Here is a 14,760-nt window from a genome sequence, read left to right as displayed (position 1 = left end):
CTCACTTCTAGTGAACCCATTATGCAAAAGTATTAAAGACGAGATCAGCTTCTGTCTTGAGTGGTGCATCATCCTCCCTCCCTCCCTCTCTTTAAAAAGAGCACACTGCCATGTTGGAAGTTGGCTTTTAGAAAGGTCCACAGGCAAGCAACACATGAGGGAGACCTCCAACCAACAGCCAGTAAAGAACAGAAGTCTGCCAACAATAATTATTCCAGTACATTTAGAAGGATTTCTTTTTTTATTCCCAGTCTAGCCTTGAGATGAGGTCATAACTCTTGCTGTCACCCAGAGTACAACCTGCAAGAGACCTCAAAGCTGAACATACAGTGAAGCTCTCTCCAGATTTCTGATCCACAAGAACTCACTACTTTTTAGGTGACGTGTTATGCAGGAGATGGACCTAACCCTACCCCTGGTTTACTGACTGGAATACTGGAATACTGCTGCTGGCTAGGTTTATAGACAAGTTTTGGTTGTAGGAGGGGAAGGAACGTAACTGAGAAAATGCATCTATAGCAGTGGATCTCAACCTGTGGCCCACAACTCATTGGGGAGGGGGGTCATATATCAGATATCCGTCATATCAGATTTTTACGTTAAGATTCATAACAGAAATAATAGCAAAATAGCAACAATATAATTGTATGGATGGGGTCTCCACAACATGAGAAACTGCATTAAAGGGTCTCAGCATTAGAAAGGTCTATAGGATTGATCTGTAAGCAGGCAAGCCTGTAAGGTATTTCCTTAATCAGTGATTGATATAGGAGGCCCAGCCCACCGAGGGTGGGGACACCCCTAGACTGGTGATCTGGCATTTTATAGAAAATATGCTGAAAGCTGGGTACAGTGGCAGACATCTTTAACCCAGCACTTAGGAGGCAGAGACAGATGGGTCCTTGAGTTTGATGCCAGCCTGCTCTACAGAGAGAGTTCTAGGACAGCCAGGAATACAGAGAAGCCATTTCTCAGAAAAAAAAAAAAATACAGGCAGTGGTGGTGCATGCCTTTAATCCCAGCACTTGGGAAGCAGAGGCAGGCGGATTTCTGAGTTCGAGGCCAGCCTGGTCTACAGAGTGAGTTCCAGGACAGCCAGGGCTACACAGAGAAATCCTGTCTCAATAAACCAAAAAGAAGAAGAAAAAAGAAAGAAAGCAAGAAAGAAAGCAAGAAAGCCATGAGGAGCAAGCCAGTAAGCAGCACCCCTGCATGGCCTCTGCAGTGGTTCTTGCCCCCAGGTTCCTGCCCTGACTTTCTTTGATGATAACAGTAATGTGGAATCAAAAATAAACCCTTTCCTCCCCAAGATTTTGGTCATGGTGTTTCATTACAGCAGGAAACTCTAAGATATACCAGGTTAGGGCATTTATATTTTCCCATTAAAAGAAAGTGGTATTATTATTATTATTATATTTTCAGGTTTTGTTGTTGTTGTTTGCAATGTTTAACGTACTGGGAAGAAAAAGGCAATTTAAAAAGATCCTAAATTGAAATGACACATTGTGTCTTCTCAAAGAGATTTCTAGGGAGCAATGCTATATCAGCCACATTGAGGTAAAAGGTTGTGTTGGGGTGATGGGAAGACCATTTCCCATTTGAGGGAGAGAGGGGTATGGAACAAGTCAGTCATCCAATAAGGAAACTGCTGACCTTACCACAGGAGAGGAATTAGGCTTCCACTCCATCCTGCTGTCCCAGCCAGGGGCCTAGCGGTGACACTAGGCTGTGTGCAAGTGTATTCAGCACACGGTGAAGCTTCAAAAGAACCCAGACAGGCTATCAGCGACCAGAGAACATGTCACCCCTGCTGCAGAGCTGAGGTTACCTGTATAGCATCAAAGCTGCAATCACCAACAAAATCAGCAGGATACTGAGGAGTCCACCGACGGCATAGCTGATGTGCAGGCCTTCACCTAGGAGAAGGGAGGAACACCAGGAGGGGACTAAGGCACCATCTAGCTGCCACCTAAGTGGTGACTCTTAGGATTATTATTTCTATGGACTTAGTCAATGAAAAGATGAAAAGAGTTTGCCAACCCTGTAAGACTCCACGCAAAAACTAGGAAAGAAATAAGTGGAGACTTAGTCCATTAGAAACCCCATATACACTAGCGGCATATCCATAGCTTACTCTTCAGTACTTGGAAGACAAGGGATAAGAAATTAAAGAATTTGAGTTAGTGTGGCCTACGTGCTAATAAATAGCCTGTTTCAAATACAGATTAACAGAAGAGTCTTCTTTTCTACAACAGCTCTATTCTTAGAACCCACCTGGAGCAGCAGGCACAGCGTCATTGGAATGTGCACAGAGGCCCAGCTGGGCATCCCTTTCAGAGCATCTGTGGGCATGAGAAAGACACATGAAGCCTTCTTGGACTCAAAGTGGTCCTCGCCCCCTTCCAGGAAGGAACGGGCTGTGAATATGCCTTTCAGACCTGAAAGACTCCATCAAGGGTCAGGGAAAGGGCTCAGTAAGTAAGGTCACCTGCTGCCAAGCCTGATGACCTGAGTTGGATCCCTGGAATCCATAGGGTAGAGGAAGAAAACCAACTCCTACGTCTTATCCTATGACCTCTACATGTGCTGGAATATGTGCCTCCAAAAGAGATTATGTATTAAACCAGGCAGTGGTGCAGGCCTTTAATCCCGGCACTTGGAAGGCAGAAACAGATGGATCTCTGTGAGTTCGAGGCCAGTCTAGTCTATGGAATGAGTTCTGGGATAGTGAGACCCTGTTTTAAAAAGAGAGAGAGAGAGACAGAGAGAGACAGAGACAGAGAGAGACAGAGAGAGACACAGAGAGAGACAGAGAGAATGGCGAAAGAAACCAGTGTTTTCCAGCTGCTATGCCATGTTTAAATATGTTTTCAGTTATATACCTTTAAAAGTAGCAGTTTTAGAGTGAGCGAGACAGAGTCCTAAGGATGCCAATTCAAACATTCCTTCTACTACAAGAGTGAGTAGGAAGCAGCTGCCAACCACACAAATCTGATTGGTCATCACAAGGTTAAAAAAATTGTTTTTCTTCTCTCCATTCTTTCACAAGGGACTAAGCAAGACACCCGAAGGGACTGTGCAGCTGGCACACTGGCACTGGCAATGCTCAGGAGGTGGCTGGCAAGCAAGAGAAGGCACTGCCTGACGATCTGAAGAAAAGCCATAGAGACAGCAGAAGAGCATCTGAAACCAAGGTCCCAGAACCAATCTAATTAGAACTCCACTGGGAAAGGTCTGAGAAAAGTGGGCGTGGTGAACAGCTGATATCCCAGCACTTGGAGGACACCCTAAGCCACATAGTGTCACTATTTGAAAAAAAAAAAATCCCAGGTGGAAGTCTGAGAGGTGGGGTGGATAGGATCTATGTATATGTTATGGATTTGTCAGAGAATAAGTAAGAAATGAAAGAAACGATAATTAGGATTGTTACTTTTGTTTCTTTAGGTGTAGGACATAAGCACATCAAAATGTCATATTAACTAGTAAAAAGAATAGAGGAGGCCTTTTTTTTTTTTTTAGCACCAATGTTCTGCTTAGCTATGCAGGATTGTTTTTTAAATTATATTCCAGCTAACACACTTAAAAAGTCAAACATGTATTACCACAGGCTTTAAGGAACTAATGAGGGCCAGGCAGTGGTGGCGCGTGCCTTTAATCCCAGCACTTGGGAGGCAGAGGCAGGCAGATTTCTGAGTTCGAGGCCAGCCTGGTCTACAGAGTGAGTTCCAAGACACCCAGGATTATACAGAGAAACCAAGTCTCGGGAAAAAAAAAATATATATATATATGTATGTATGTATGTATTATATATATATATGTATGTATGTATGTATTATATACATATATATATATATATATGTATTATATATATATAAGCATTTAAAAGATTGGAGGGCCCAAAGCAATGATTCACTTGCCATCTGGGTTCGGAGCCCCAGCACCCACATGAAAATCTGGTTGCAGCAGCAAACACCTTAATGCCTGTGCTGGAGAGGTGGAGACAGGAGCCTTCATGGAGTTAGTCAGCTTAGACAACTGGTGAGCTCTAAGGTTAGGGGAGAGACCGTGTCTCAAAAAAAAAAAAAAAAAATAACACGGGAAGCCACTGAGGAAGCCACTGAGGAAGCCACTGAGGAAGCCACTGAGGAAGCCACTCCACACTGAGCTCTGGCCTCCACATGCACGGAGGGATGTGTATATACACACCCAGGAGAAAATGTCTGACAAGGGTCCAGATGTTTCCCAAATCAAACTAGGGGCTAGGAGCACAGCTCAGCAGTAGACTGCCTGCCTGGCATGTGTGGAGTTCACACGTCAGCACTGTGAAAACAACCAAAGTTCTAAAGGAAAGTAAGATTAAAGACGAAGGCTATCATTTCCGAGTTCCTTAGAAAGGCACATGCTTACACATGGGTGTTTGCTTTCTTTACAAACTACACAGAATGCAGAGCCCAGAGTGCAAATCTTGGCACTTTGGAGACCCTGAGCGAGTGAGTACTTATTTTGGAGTCATTGTTTCTGCTTTCAGCTCAATGGCCTTTTAAACTATAGTTGCCATCAAATTTAATGAAATATATTTTATGCTTGCTTTGAAGACTGTATATGGTTATATTTGCTTATTTGATGATGACATGTGTATCTGTTTGTGTGTATTGTGTGCATATGCACATATATGTATTTTATTTGAGTCCTGGGATCATTATAAGCTAAGGCTATCACACTTAGGTTATAAAGTTATAATGCAGATACTACTTTAATGTTGTATTAAATATTTAATCTCAGTCAAGGGTTTCTACTAGGACAAAACCCTAATACTACGTTGGAGACATGACAGCAAAGACAGATAGTCAGACGGGAACGCAGGAAGAAACCTCCTCCCTACCAGTTTCTGTAGAAAGCTGTTTTCAAGTTTCTTGCTCTCAGAAATGAAAAGAGCATCAGGACCCAGGAGATGGTTCAGTGATTAAGAGCACCTGATGTGCAAGTGTGAAGACCCAAGTGCGGATCTCCAGCACCCAGGTAAAAAGCTGGGCATAGCTGCACATGCCTATGACCCTACCAATGGGGCGCACTGACAGGAGAATCACTGGGCACCAGCCTAGCCAAAAATACAGTGAGCTCCAGGTCAGTGACCTGTTATCCTCCTCTGTCTTCTACATGTGTGTGCTCTCGAGAACACACGCACATGCCCACCTGCACACACACACACACACACACACTTAAAAAAGTAAGAGGGATTCATTTGCAGCAATCTACATTTAAAGAGCACCCTGTGTTCCACATAATAGCAACTGGTGTTTAATGATGTGACATATCTCCCATCTGCCAGATTATGAAGCTGGGACAATGCTTTTCTACCAGGAGGGCATGGTGACCTGAATCCAGACCCTCAATCCTGTACTGACCCTACTTACCTTCCTTCCGCCCCCTCCAGAGATGTGCGGGTCTTGGTGGTAGAAGAATGTAAGGTGGTGGGCAACGTGTTGGGTAGCACGGGGCTCTTTTCGTTCATGCTGGTAGCTCTGGGAGCAGGGGGCACGAGGCCAGGTACTGGAGGGAAAAGAGGATTGAAATGGACTGCTAAAAACCTATATATAGTTCAAGAGTAGCAGTTAGAAGTCGTGACAGACTCTTTCAGATGCCCTAACCTCAGGCACTTGCATTTATTGCTCTAAATTCAAAAGGGATTTGGATTTACTATTAGTGATTCTAGAAAAAATGGTGGCTCATAAATATTAGGAATATGGATGATGATCTGGTGGTACCCAGTGAGACATCAGGAACCTAGACTTCTGTTCTAGGAAATGAAGCCAGACAGAGCCAGGCCCGAGCGTCATGAAGCCCAAGACTACTGCTCATTTACATGATGCCACTATGATGCTCCCTAAAAGGGCAGTGTTGAGGTTGCTATCCCCTCCCTTTCCAAGGACTCTGTTGTTCCAGGAAGCCAGTCTATCCAACTCACCAAGGGAGCAGGGATGACTGTCTGGTTCATCAGGACAGGCACACACAAAGTCAGAGGCTCTGGCAAAGCAGAGGTGGGTACAGCCGCCATTGTTCACACCACAGGCATTGGTCCCTGGAGGCAAAGCAGATGTGTCTGGTCTAAGACAGAACAGGGTCTCATACTTCTCAAAAGGGAGGAAATCTCCGGGGGACAGGGCATCTCATTCCCAGGTCCATAGGGCAGGAAGGAGATAATCATAAAGGATGCAAAGATCTAAAAGACGTGAAACACAAGCTCAAAAGGTTTTCTTGTGGCTCTAATTATGTTGGTCGCTTACAGCCCTTGGGCTAACCAGAGCCAGCCCCACCAACTGAGAGGAAAGGGGCTCAGTTCCTAGGGTCCCACCTGTCTGCCGCTGAGGGGACACCACAATGATATCCATGAGTCCCTCCACATTGGCCAGCACTGTCTCCTTGTTGCGACCTGAGTACTTGTCAACACGCTGGATGGATTTGGTCTGCCAGTCTGTCCAGTAGATCCACCTGTCCTGCTACTCGATAAGGAACCCAAAAGAAGAAGTATTCAGCAGTCAGACCCCGGTGACACTTGTGTGCCTCAGTGTGTGCTAGCCCACTCCTGAAATGCTGTGACTGATTTCCTAAACGAATGCTATGCACCCCCAGATATCACTCAGGAAACCACTCCAGACTCAGAGCACATCAGTCAACTCCTCCGTGTGGTTCTGCTCCATGCAGCTACTTCCACACGTAGTTTTGACACCGGTAGTAACTTGCTTGTATTTCTATCTGTCCCACCCTACTCGGGAACTTGCTGTCGCTGTTGTTTTGTTTGGTTGTTTATCTTCTTTGTTTTTGTTTATTGAGTTCTCATGTAGCCTAGATTGCTGTAAGATTAACTATGTAGCTGACACTAGCTCTGAACTCCTAATCCTTCTGTCTCCACCTCCCAAGAGCTAGAATTATAGCCACACCTCCCAATGCCTAACTTTCTTTCTTTTTTTATTTTTTTTTGAGACAGTCTTGCTATGCAGCCCAAGTTAGCCGGAAACTCACTGTGTAGCTCAGGTAGGCCACACACTCAATAATCTATTGTCTCTTCCTCCCAAGTGCTAGAGCTACAGCCATGTGCCTCCAGTCCAAGAATGTGTGTGGCTGTGACACACTACAGATCTTTTTCCTCTTTTGCAGGAAAGGCTGCAAAGGTGTAGGACAGGTATGAGGAGATGGGGAGACAAGCAGGATTGGGGTGCATGATGCGAAATTCACAGAGAACCAATAAAAAGATTTTAAAAATTAAAATTTTAAAGAAATTTAAAAAATAAGAATGTGCTTAGTTCATCTCCGAGTCTGTAGCACCTACACTCAGTCCTCAGTCAAATGAGCGAGTAGCTCGCTACCCAGCAAACAGGAGTCCAACCCTGACTCAAATCTTCTGCTTATTTACAGGGACAGCCTCCTGACAATGCACTGGAAGTGACATTCTCAGCCAAGGGTGAGAGGGGAAATGAAAGTATTATTCTCTTCCTCCTCCATCATAGAATGCTAGAAATTCTGGAAGGCATTTGTAGATTGAGAAAATATAGTCAGTGTTAGCCTATTTCCAGTTAAATTCAGACAAGCCCTTTGCAGTGGGTAAACATTGAATAAACAATACAGGGTTGGGGATGTAGCTCTGTGGCAGAGTGCTACAGGTTCAATCCCCAGCATAACAAAAAAAGGATGATGCTTGTCTCAGATAGCCCAGGCTAGCTTTGTAGCTGAGGATATCCTTGAATATCTGCCTCAACCTCCAAATTGCAGGAATTATAACCATATGCTGCCACATGGTTCCCTTGGGTTATTTTGTTGTGTCGAACTATCCCAAACAAGGCTAAGAATAATCAAACTAGTTACATGTAATCTCTGTTTTAATATGAGACAGAGTCTTATTAAAGATCCTCTGCTAGCACGGATCAGCCTGTCCTTGAACTCAGAGATCTATAAGCCACTTCACCCAACTTGATGGTTAATTGTGATTGTCAAGTTGGGATTTAGAGATCATCATGGAGACAAACTTCAAGGCACGCCAGAGAGGTTGCTAGAGGAAGTTAATTAAGGTGAGAAGACTCACTCTAAATTCCAGCAGGCCAGGGGACCTGGGCTGGATCAAAAGGAGAGAGGTGGCTGGGCACAGCCCGCACCAACATCTGTCTCCTGACTGCAGGTACAGTGTGACCGGCTGCCTCCTGCTCCTGCCATCATGTCTTCTCTGTTACGATGAACTGAACCTTTGAACCGTGAGTCAGACTAAACCTTCCCTCCCTTAATTTGCTCTTGTCAATAAGCAAGTAATACAGTGCATCTGGTGCTTATAGAGTGCCATGTCCTATGCTGACACTAGTGCATACTTCAAGTGGATGCTATTATTAAACCAACTTGTTTTATAGGTAACTACAGCCTACACGGTTCTGTGTCCTGTTATTTAACCAGGTAGGCTTAGGCTCATTGTGAAAGCATGCAAACACTTACCAAATGGCTAGCCACCAGATCTCTCTCCTTTAGCCATTCTAACCAACTTGAACTAAGTGAGCTAAAAGCACAGCAGTAGATTCAAATTCCTTGTTCCTGGGCTCAGTCATCACAAAGCAACTTCTCTTGAGCCGGGGCCCTGGCCCTTATGTTCTAACAAGCTCCACAGCTAATTCTGCGCGCACCTCTGTTTGAGAAGCAGGCCTTCAAATGGTAGAACATGGAAGTGCTGGGCCAGGATAGCAGGGTGCTTAGTGGCTTAGACTCCCCAGGACACACCCTAGTCAGGGAGGTCTAGTCACCTCTCTCCTGAGCCAGTACCTGTGTGAGGGCAAAGGGGTGGGACACACGGCTGACCAAGACCTGCCTCAGCTTCCCATTCAGGTCAGCACTCTCGATCCGATCCAGATGCGCATCTACCCAGTAGATCCTGCGAAGAGAAAGAGAAGGGGTGCAGAGGGTTCTTCCCCATAAGGCGCTTCCTGTTCCTCCCTGAGCTGAACCGGCAGGTGCCTGCCGCACCGTCGGGAAACACTCCTGATGAGGTGCCACCGTGAACCCCACAGCTAAAGAATGAAACCTAACTCCTAAGCAGGGAGGCTGGAGCTGCTCTGTGGAGACAGAACACCTAGGACCACCCGAAGGCATTTCCATGGCACCTTGATCACCTTTTGATGTAAGCCCAAAGTTTTATAAATGGCCTTCAAAAAGGGATCAGGTCATGTGGCCTTAACCAAGGTTAAAGAAAGAGGTCACCCTACCAACTGTCCAGGTGACCTGACCTTAATTCTTTTCCTCTGGGGACAAGAAGGGGAAGTTACCCTCCTCTGTCTTTCTCTTTTTTCCCCTCTAATCTAGAGGAGAAATTGCCAATCCCAGCACCCGTTGCTTCCACAGGTAAGCCACAAATCTAAGACCCTAGATGGATGTGGAAAATTGGACACATTCTGTCTACTAACAGTCCCTCAGAACTTGTAAACCAAAGCCATGGAAAGCCCAGGGCTGGGTTCGGCAAGCCCGGTGCTAACAGCATTGTCTTACCCTCCTCACTGTTTCCTCTTCCTCATCTGTCCAGGAGTTTTCCATCTTTTCTTTTCCCCCATGTCAACCTCTGTCTTCTCCTTGGCCCACCCTCCATTTCCAGGGGGCTGTTTGGGACAGGGTCCTCACCTGCGGGTATCATAGTCCAAGGTAAGGCCATTGGGCCAGCCTAGGTCTGTGTTGATGAGGACCTTCCTCTCAGAACCATCCAGGTTTGCCCGTTCAATCTTGGCAATGTGGCCCCAGTCTGTCCAGAAGAGGTACCTAGGATACAATAGCGCCATTGTCACAAGGCACAGGGAGATGGTGAAAAGAGGTTGGCAGAATATAGCAGCCAACCCATTACCACCAACCCATTAATTACCACCAACCCATTAATCTGTGAGGACCTTCTGGGAACTTCTTTTCTACCAATCCCTTCTAGCCCAGATCTCTTTCCCACTAGACACAAACTTACCCCTTTCTGGGGAAAACAGCAATGGCCCGGGGCTCGTCTAGACTGTTGTTGATTAGCACTTTGCGACAGGAACCATCTAGCCGAGATGCTTCGATGGTATTTCGGCCTGTATCTGTCCAGTACAGGTTTCTGGCAACCCAGTCCACTGCCAGCCCATCGGTGGTCTTCAGCCCGTGACCAATAACAGTCTCCATGTTGCTTCCATTCAGATCCGCTCGCCTTGGGGACAATGCAGGGTTGCTTGAGTAACCAGACTAACCAGAAAACATACTCTGAGACTCACCATAAGCTCTACAGAGACAGATACAGTAGATCCTCAGGACCCAGCAATGGTAGGTGCTCAATGCAGGCAGAATGAATGAGAAAGTAAATTCTTAAGAGTGTTTCCTGCAAGAGGGTTTGGACGCATGTCTTGCCAGAGGATAAATTAAAACATTCCTGATATATCCTGTGAGGACACAAGGATTGCTGCCTGGGGTGGTTATGGAACAGGTAGACTTGGGCTGAGAGTATAAGTCAGTGGTAGAACACTGGCCCTGTGTTCAGTCTCTAGAACAGAGCAAAGCAAAGATAGAAAGGAAAGGTCTGCTAAAACCAATCTGTGCTTTTAAACAGAAATTAAATCACCAGCGATAAGGATCGCGTTGTAGTCACCTGGGGGATTTCTCTAAACTGTACACACACCACATGAGATCTGAATGCCCAGGAGAACAAAGGCAAAAGATCTCTATATCCCATCTAAGCATTTCTGCCATGGTAAGTCTCTTGTATTGGCATGCATCATATTCTTGAGTTGTGTTGAAATAAGAAATATAAAGAACAATAAAAATAACCTTGTAAAGCAATATAAAACTTAATGTTGGGCCAAGGCCCCTATGTGGCAATATAGATTCTAACTTTTCTCCTGCCTTAGGGGATTCTTAGAGTCCCCTCAGGACCTGACACTAAATATGGAAGCTCCAGGTTCCTGACTTAGCATCATGCTTGTTTGTTTAATATACCAAGCTTCTGTGACACACACACACACACACACACACACGCACACGCACACGCACACGCACACGCGCACACACACACACACACACACACACGTTTTTGAGATGGAGTCTCATGCAGTCCAGGCCTTGAGCTAGCACATTATATAGCCAAAGATGGCCTTGAACTTGTGATCTTTCTGCCTCAAGTGCCCACTTGAGGCTCTGCTGAGAATCCAGTGCTTTGCACATAGTGCACAAGCACTCCGAGCTGCATCCTTTTATTGTTTTTTGAGACAGGAAGTTGCTACATTGTCCAGGCTGATCTTCTACTCACCGCCTTCCTGCCTCGGCCCCTTGAGTGCTGAGATTATAGGTGGGGAACCACTATAACCTGCTCTGCTCTGAGTTTTTAAGACTGGACCTTGCACACGTTGGCCTTCAACTAGGCTCCTGAGTAGTTTCACACTCATCAAACCAACAAACAAGCAATGGAAGTGTGGACTAGTGTGACGTGCTCAGAAATCTAACTCCACATCTGCTAAGCCATCTGCCCACTTATTTGTCAACAGAGCATGTAACCTCACACATGACTACTCAAGATCAGGTCTGTGTCCCCTGCTGGTTTCAGTGCCACTCATACCTGATAACATCCAGGAACACGTCTGTGTAATAGACCTTTCCATCTACACTGTCATAGTCTAGGGAGATGACATTGTTGAGCCCAGGAACGGGAACGTGCACGTCTGTGTGGTCATCGGTGTCCAGTGAGATACGGCGAATGGAGCCTCGGCTAGAGAAAAGCAGGTAGGTCTCTGGAGAGGGGTCACAGGTCTTCCCGTCTCCCTTCAGCTGAATGCCAGTGGGGCAGGCACAGGAGAAACCAGAAGGCCGAGGTAGACAGAGGTGGGAGCAGCCGCCATTTCTTGAGCCACACTTATTAAAACCTGGTGAGAGAAGAGCATCCAGTGTTCACACTCAGCCTGGGAGGCTGAGCTTTCACACCCAGCCTGGGAGGCCAGCAGTGGCTCATAAAGGACCTAGTCTCTCATGGTTAACTACTTGCTACTCTTAGAGACAAGATTCAGGGTTTGGCAGAAATGAGGTAGAGCAAGTGCCACCAAGAGCTCTTTGGAGGTAGCAGCATCATAGACCTGTGGTACCAGCTATATCTAGAGGGACAAAAGTCTTATCCCGGAAGTGGAGCTTTAGGAAGTCTCTCTGATTGTAAGCAGTTCTGTGCCCTGGCTATATTCTGCTGTTGTGATAACCCCAGAGGCCCTGACTCAAGAATCCTAGAATCTTCTCACCCAGTGGCTGTGCCCGGTCAACAGCTTGGATGTCCATGAGGCCTGGCAGGTTGGACCTCACAAGGATGACATTGCTGCCAGTACTCTTGTCAGCCCGGTGGATACTACGGGTCTGCCAGTCGGTCCAGTAGATATAAGAGTCGAGCAGAGTGAGGCCATACGGGTGCTGGACTGGTGACACCAGTGTGTGCCGATTGGCACCATTCAGGTCCGCCACCTCAATTCTCTGTGGAGGAGATTGTGCAGAGGTATCTATTAGTCCACCAAGGGCCTTCACTGAACATCCTGAACAGCTCTCTTCCATCTTCCCAGGCTTCTGGGAAGCAGGGGCAGGGCTCTCACCTCGGTATGGGCATCAGCCCACAGCAGTTGGGAGCTGGTCTTGTCCACGGTCAGTCCATTAGGCCACCCCAGGTTGTTGTTAATGAGCACAGTGCGGTCTGAGCCATCCATTCCGGAACGCTCTAGTTTGGCATTCTCGCCCCAGTCCGTCCAGTACATGAACCTGGTGGAGGAAGTAGAGCATCTGGTTATTCTAATAGCCCCCACAGTCTGTGAATGCCTGCTGAGCCTGGAGCCCACGGGTTCAGCGAGCCTAGCTGGGCAGCAAGCTCCGGGGCTCCTCCTCTTTCTACCTCTCCAGCACTGGGATCACAGGCGCATATCACTCACGGTACCTAGCTTTTTATTTGGGCACTGGGATTCCAAACTCAGATCTTCGTGCTTGTGTGGCAAGCACTTTACTAAGTGATGGATCCCCAGCCCTTGCATCCTGTCTGCGGATGGCAAGGCTTTAAAGATGTACACTACACTGACACAACGAGAAAAGCTGCAAGGGAGTCCAACAGTCCCGGGTCAGGGGTTAGTCGATGTGACCTCCAGGGATCACAGTGCTCCTGTAACACATTTCCCACTGCATACCTTCACCTATCCATGGTCTCAGCTAAGCTTGGTGCACTCAGCCACCCAGAGTGATAAAGCCAGCTCTCACCCCATTTCATGGTACAGTACAATGGCCCGGGGACTGTCAAGGTTCTGCCACACCAACACTTTCCGCATAGACCCATCTAGGTTGCCAACTTCAATCCTATTCGTTCCCGTGTCTGTCCAGTACACCTTCCGGCCAACGGCATCCACTGCAAGTCCATCTGTGGTCTGCAGACCTGCAGGGTGTCGGAAGAGCATACTGACTCCGGCCTTAAGGCAGATGGGCTATTTCCCAGCTCTTTAGCCAGACAGGTGGCCCTCGGGGTGGGAGGGAGGTTCACCTGTAGTGATGATGTCCTCATGCTGTGAGCCATCCAGGCTGGCACGGCTGATCCTGTGCAGTGTGCTGTCAGACCAGTACACTTTTCCTGAAAGGAAAGGCTTGACTCAACCCAGGTCCTGCCTGCCCACAGCGGCAGAGCCTGATTCAGAGCCTGAGACACCAGGACAGTCAAAGAGCCCTATAGACCCTAACAGGGGAAAGGGATGTCACAGCAGAGCAGCTCTTGGCAAAGACAGCAAGAACAGAAGGTAAAGGCGGAGGAAGAAAGGACAGGGATGGCTTCTGATCAGGCACAGACATGCGGATGAGAACAAGAGTCACACAGACCTTCCAGCGGGTCCACCCCGATGGCGATGGTGTTCTTCATGGTCATGTTGATGGGTACCACCACATCGGCAAAATAAGGGATGTCCAAGGAGACCATGCGAACATCAATCCTCCTGGCGAAGATGAGGAAACTGTTCATGCCTGCCCAGGTGGAGAGAGAAGGAGGGAGGACAGTCACACTAGCAGAGACACTAAGAGGATTTGGGGGCAGACAAACTGAAGTCCAAGGCCTGAGCCTAGGCAAATTACTGAAATTATTTAAGCCTCTTCTATACAACGGGCATCGTAACAGGATAGCTATGAGAATAAAAAGAAATCGTGTACATACATAAAGCACTGAGCATTAGGCTTCGCACATATGTATAAATGGTACTTCCTTTTTGGGTGTTAGGAGAGCTTAAAAAAGGGCCTCATTGGGCTGGAGAGTTGTCTCAGTGGTTAAGAGCACTGATTGCTCTTCGGAAGGTCATGAGTTCAAATCCCAGCAACCACATGATGGCTCACAACCACCCATAATGATATCTGAAACCCTCTTCTGGGGTGTCTGAAGACAGCTACAGTGAGCAAGTGAGCAGGGACCATGGGTCCAGAGCAAGAAGAAAAAGTGTCTGAAGCTACAGTGTACTTACATATGATAAATAAATAAATCTTTTTTTTTTTAAAGGGCTCATATGGCCTAGGTTGGCTTTGACCTCACTGTGGGAAGGAGGAGGGTCTTCAACTCCTAATTCCCCCAAGCGCTGGGCTTACAGGTGTATAGCAGCTGCTTGGCTCACCTCTTCATTTAGTCTATGGAAGGAGGCATAGCCAGATGGCTCAGTGGGTGGAGGTGCTTGCTACTAGCCTGATGACCTCCAGGACCCATGTGATGGAAGGAGAAAACAGACTACCTCATGTTATCCTCAG

General features: G+C 47.0%; 1 protein-coding gene across 1 annotated transcript in view; it reads right to left on the bottom strand.

The window, feature by feature from the left end:
• The window catches only part of Lrp4 (LDL receptor related protein 4), a 52,794-nt gene that overhangs the window by 4,713 nt on the left and 33,321 nt on the right, over nucleotides 1–14,760 (bottom strand). Inside the window, exons 23-36 of the mRNA XM_052182956.1 lie at nucleotides 13,855–13,995; nucleotides 13,526–13,612; nucleotides 13,249–13,420; nucleotides 12,600–12,762; nucleotides 12,258–12,483; nucleotides 11,591–11,894; nucleotides 9,974–10,192; nucleotides 9,646–9,780; nucleotides 8,797–8,905; nucleotides 6,353–6,497; nucleotides 5,966–6,079; nucleotides 5,415–5,550; nucleotides 2,275–2,342; nucleotides 1,829–1,916 (exon numbers count right to left, since the gene is read on the bottom strand). Coding sequence (XP_052038916.1) covers nucleotides 1,829–1,916; nucleotides 2,275–2,342; nucleotides 5,415–5,550; nucleotides 5,966–6,079; nucleotides 6,353–6,497; nucleotides 8,797–8,905; nucleotides 9,646–9,780; nucleotides 9,974–10,192; nucleotides 11,591–11,894; nucleotides 12,258–12,483; nucleotides 12,600–12,762; nucleotides 13,249–13,420; nucleotides 13,526–13,612; nucleotides 13,855–13,995 — 2,107 coding nt within the window. The remainder of the gene's footprint in view (nucleotides 1–1,828; nucleotides 1,917–2,274; nucleotides 2,343–5,414; nucleotides 5,551–5,965; nucleotides 6,080–6,352; nucleotides 6,498–8,796; nucleotides 8,906–9,645; nucleotides 9,781–9,973; nucleotides 10,193–11,590; nucleotides 11,895–12,257; nucleotides 12,484–12,599; nucleotides 12,763–13,248; nucleotides 13,421–13,525; nucleotides 13,613–13,854; nucleotides 13,996–14,760) is intronic.

The sequence above is a fragment of the Apodemus sylvaticus genome, chromosome 5, assembly GCF_947179515.1.
Source record: "Apodemus sylvaticus chromosome 5, mApoSyl1.1, whole genome shotgun sequence".
In the NCBI taxonomy this organism is placed as follows: domain Eukaryota; kingdom Metazoa; phylum Chordata; class Mammalia; order Rodentia; family Muridae; genus Apodemus; species Apodemus sylvaticus.
This window is presented reverse-complemented; position numbering and strand designations above follow the sequence as displayed.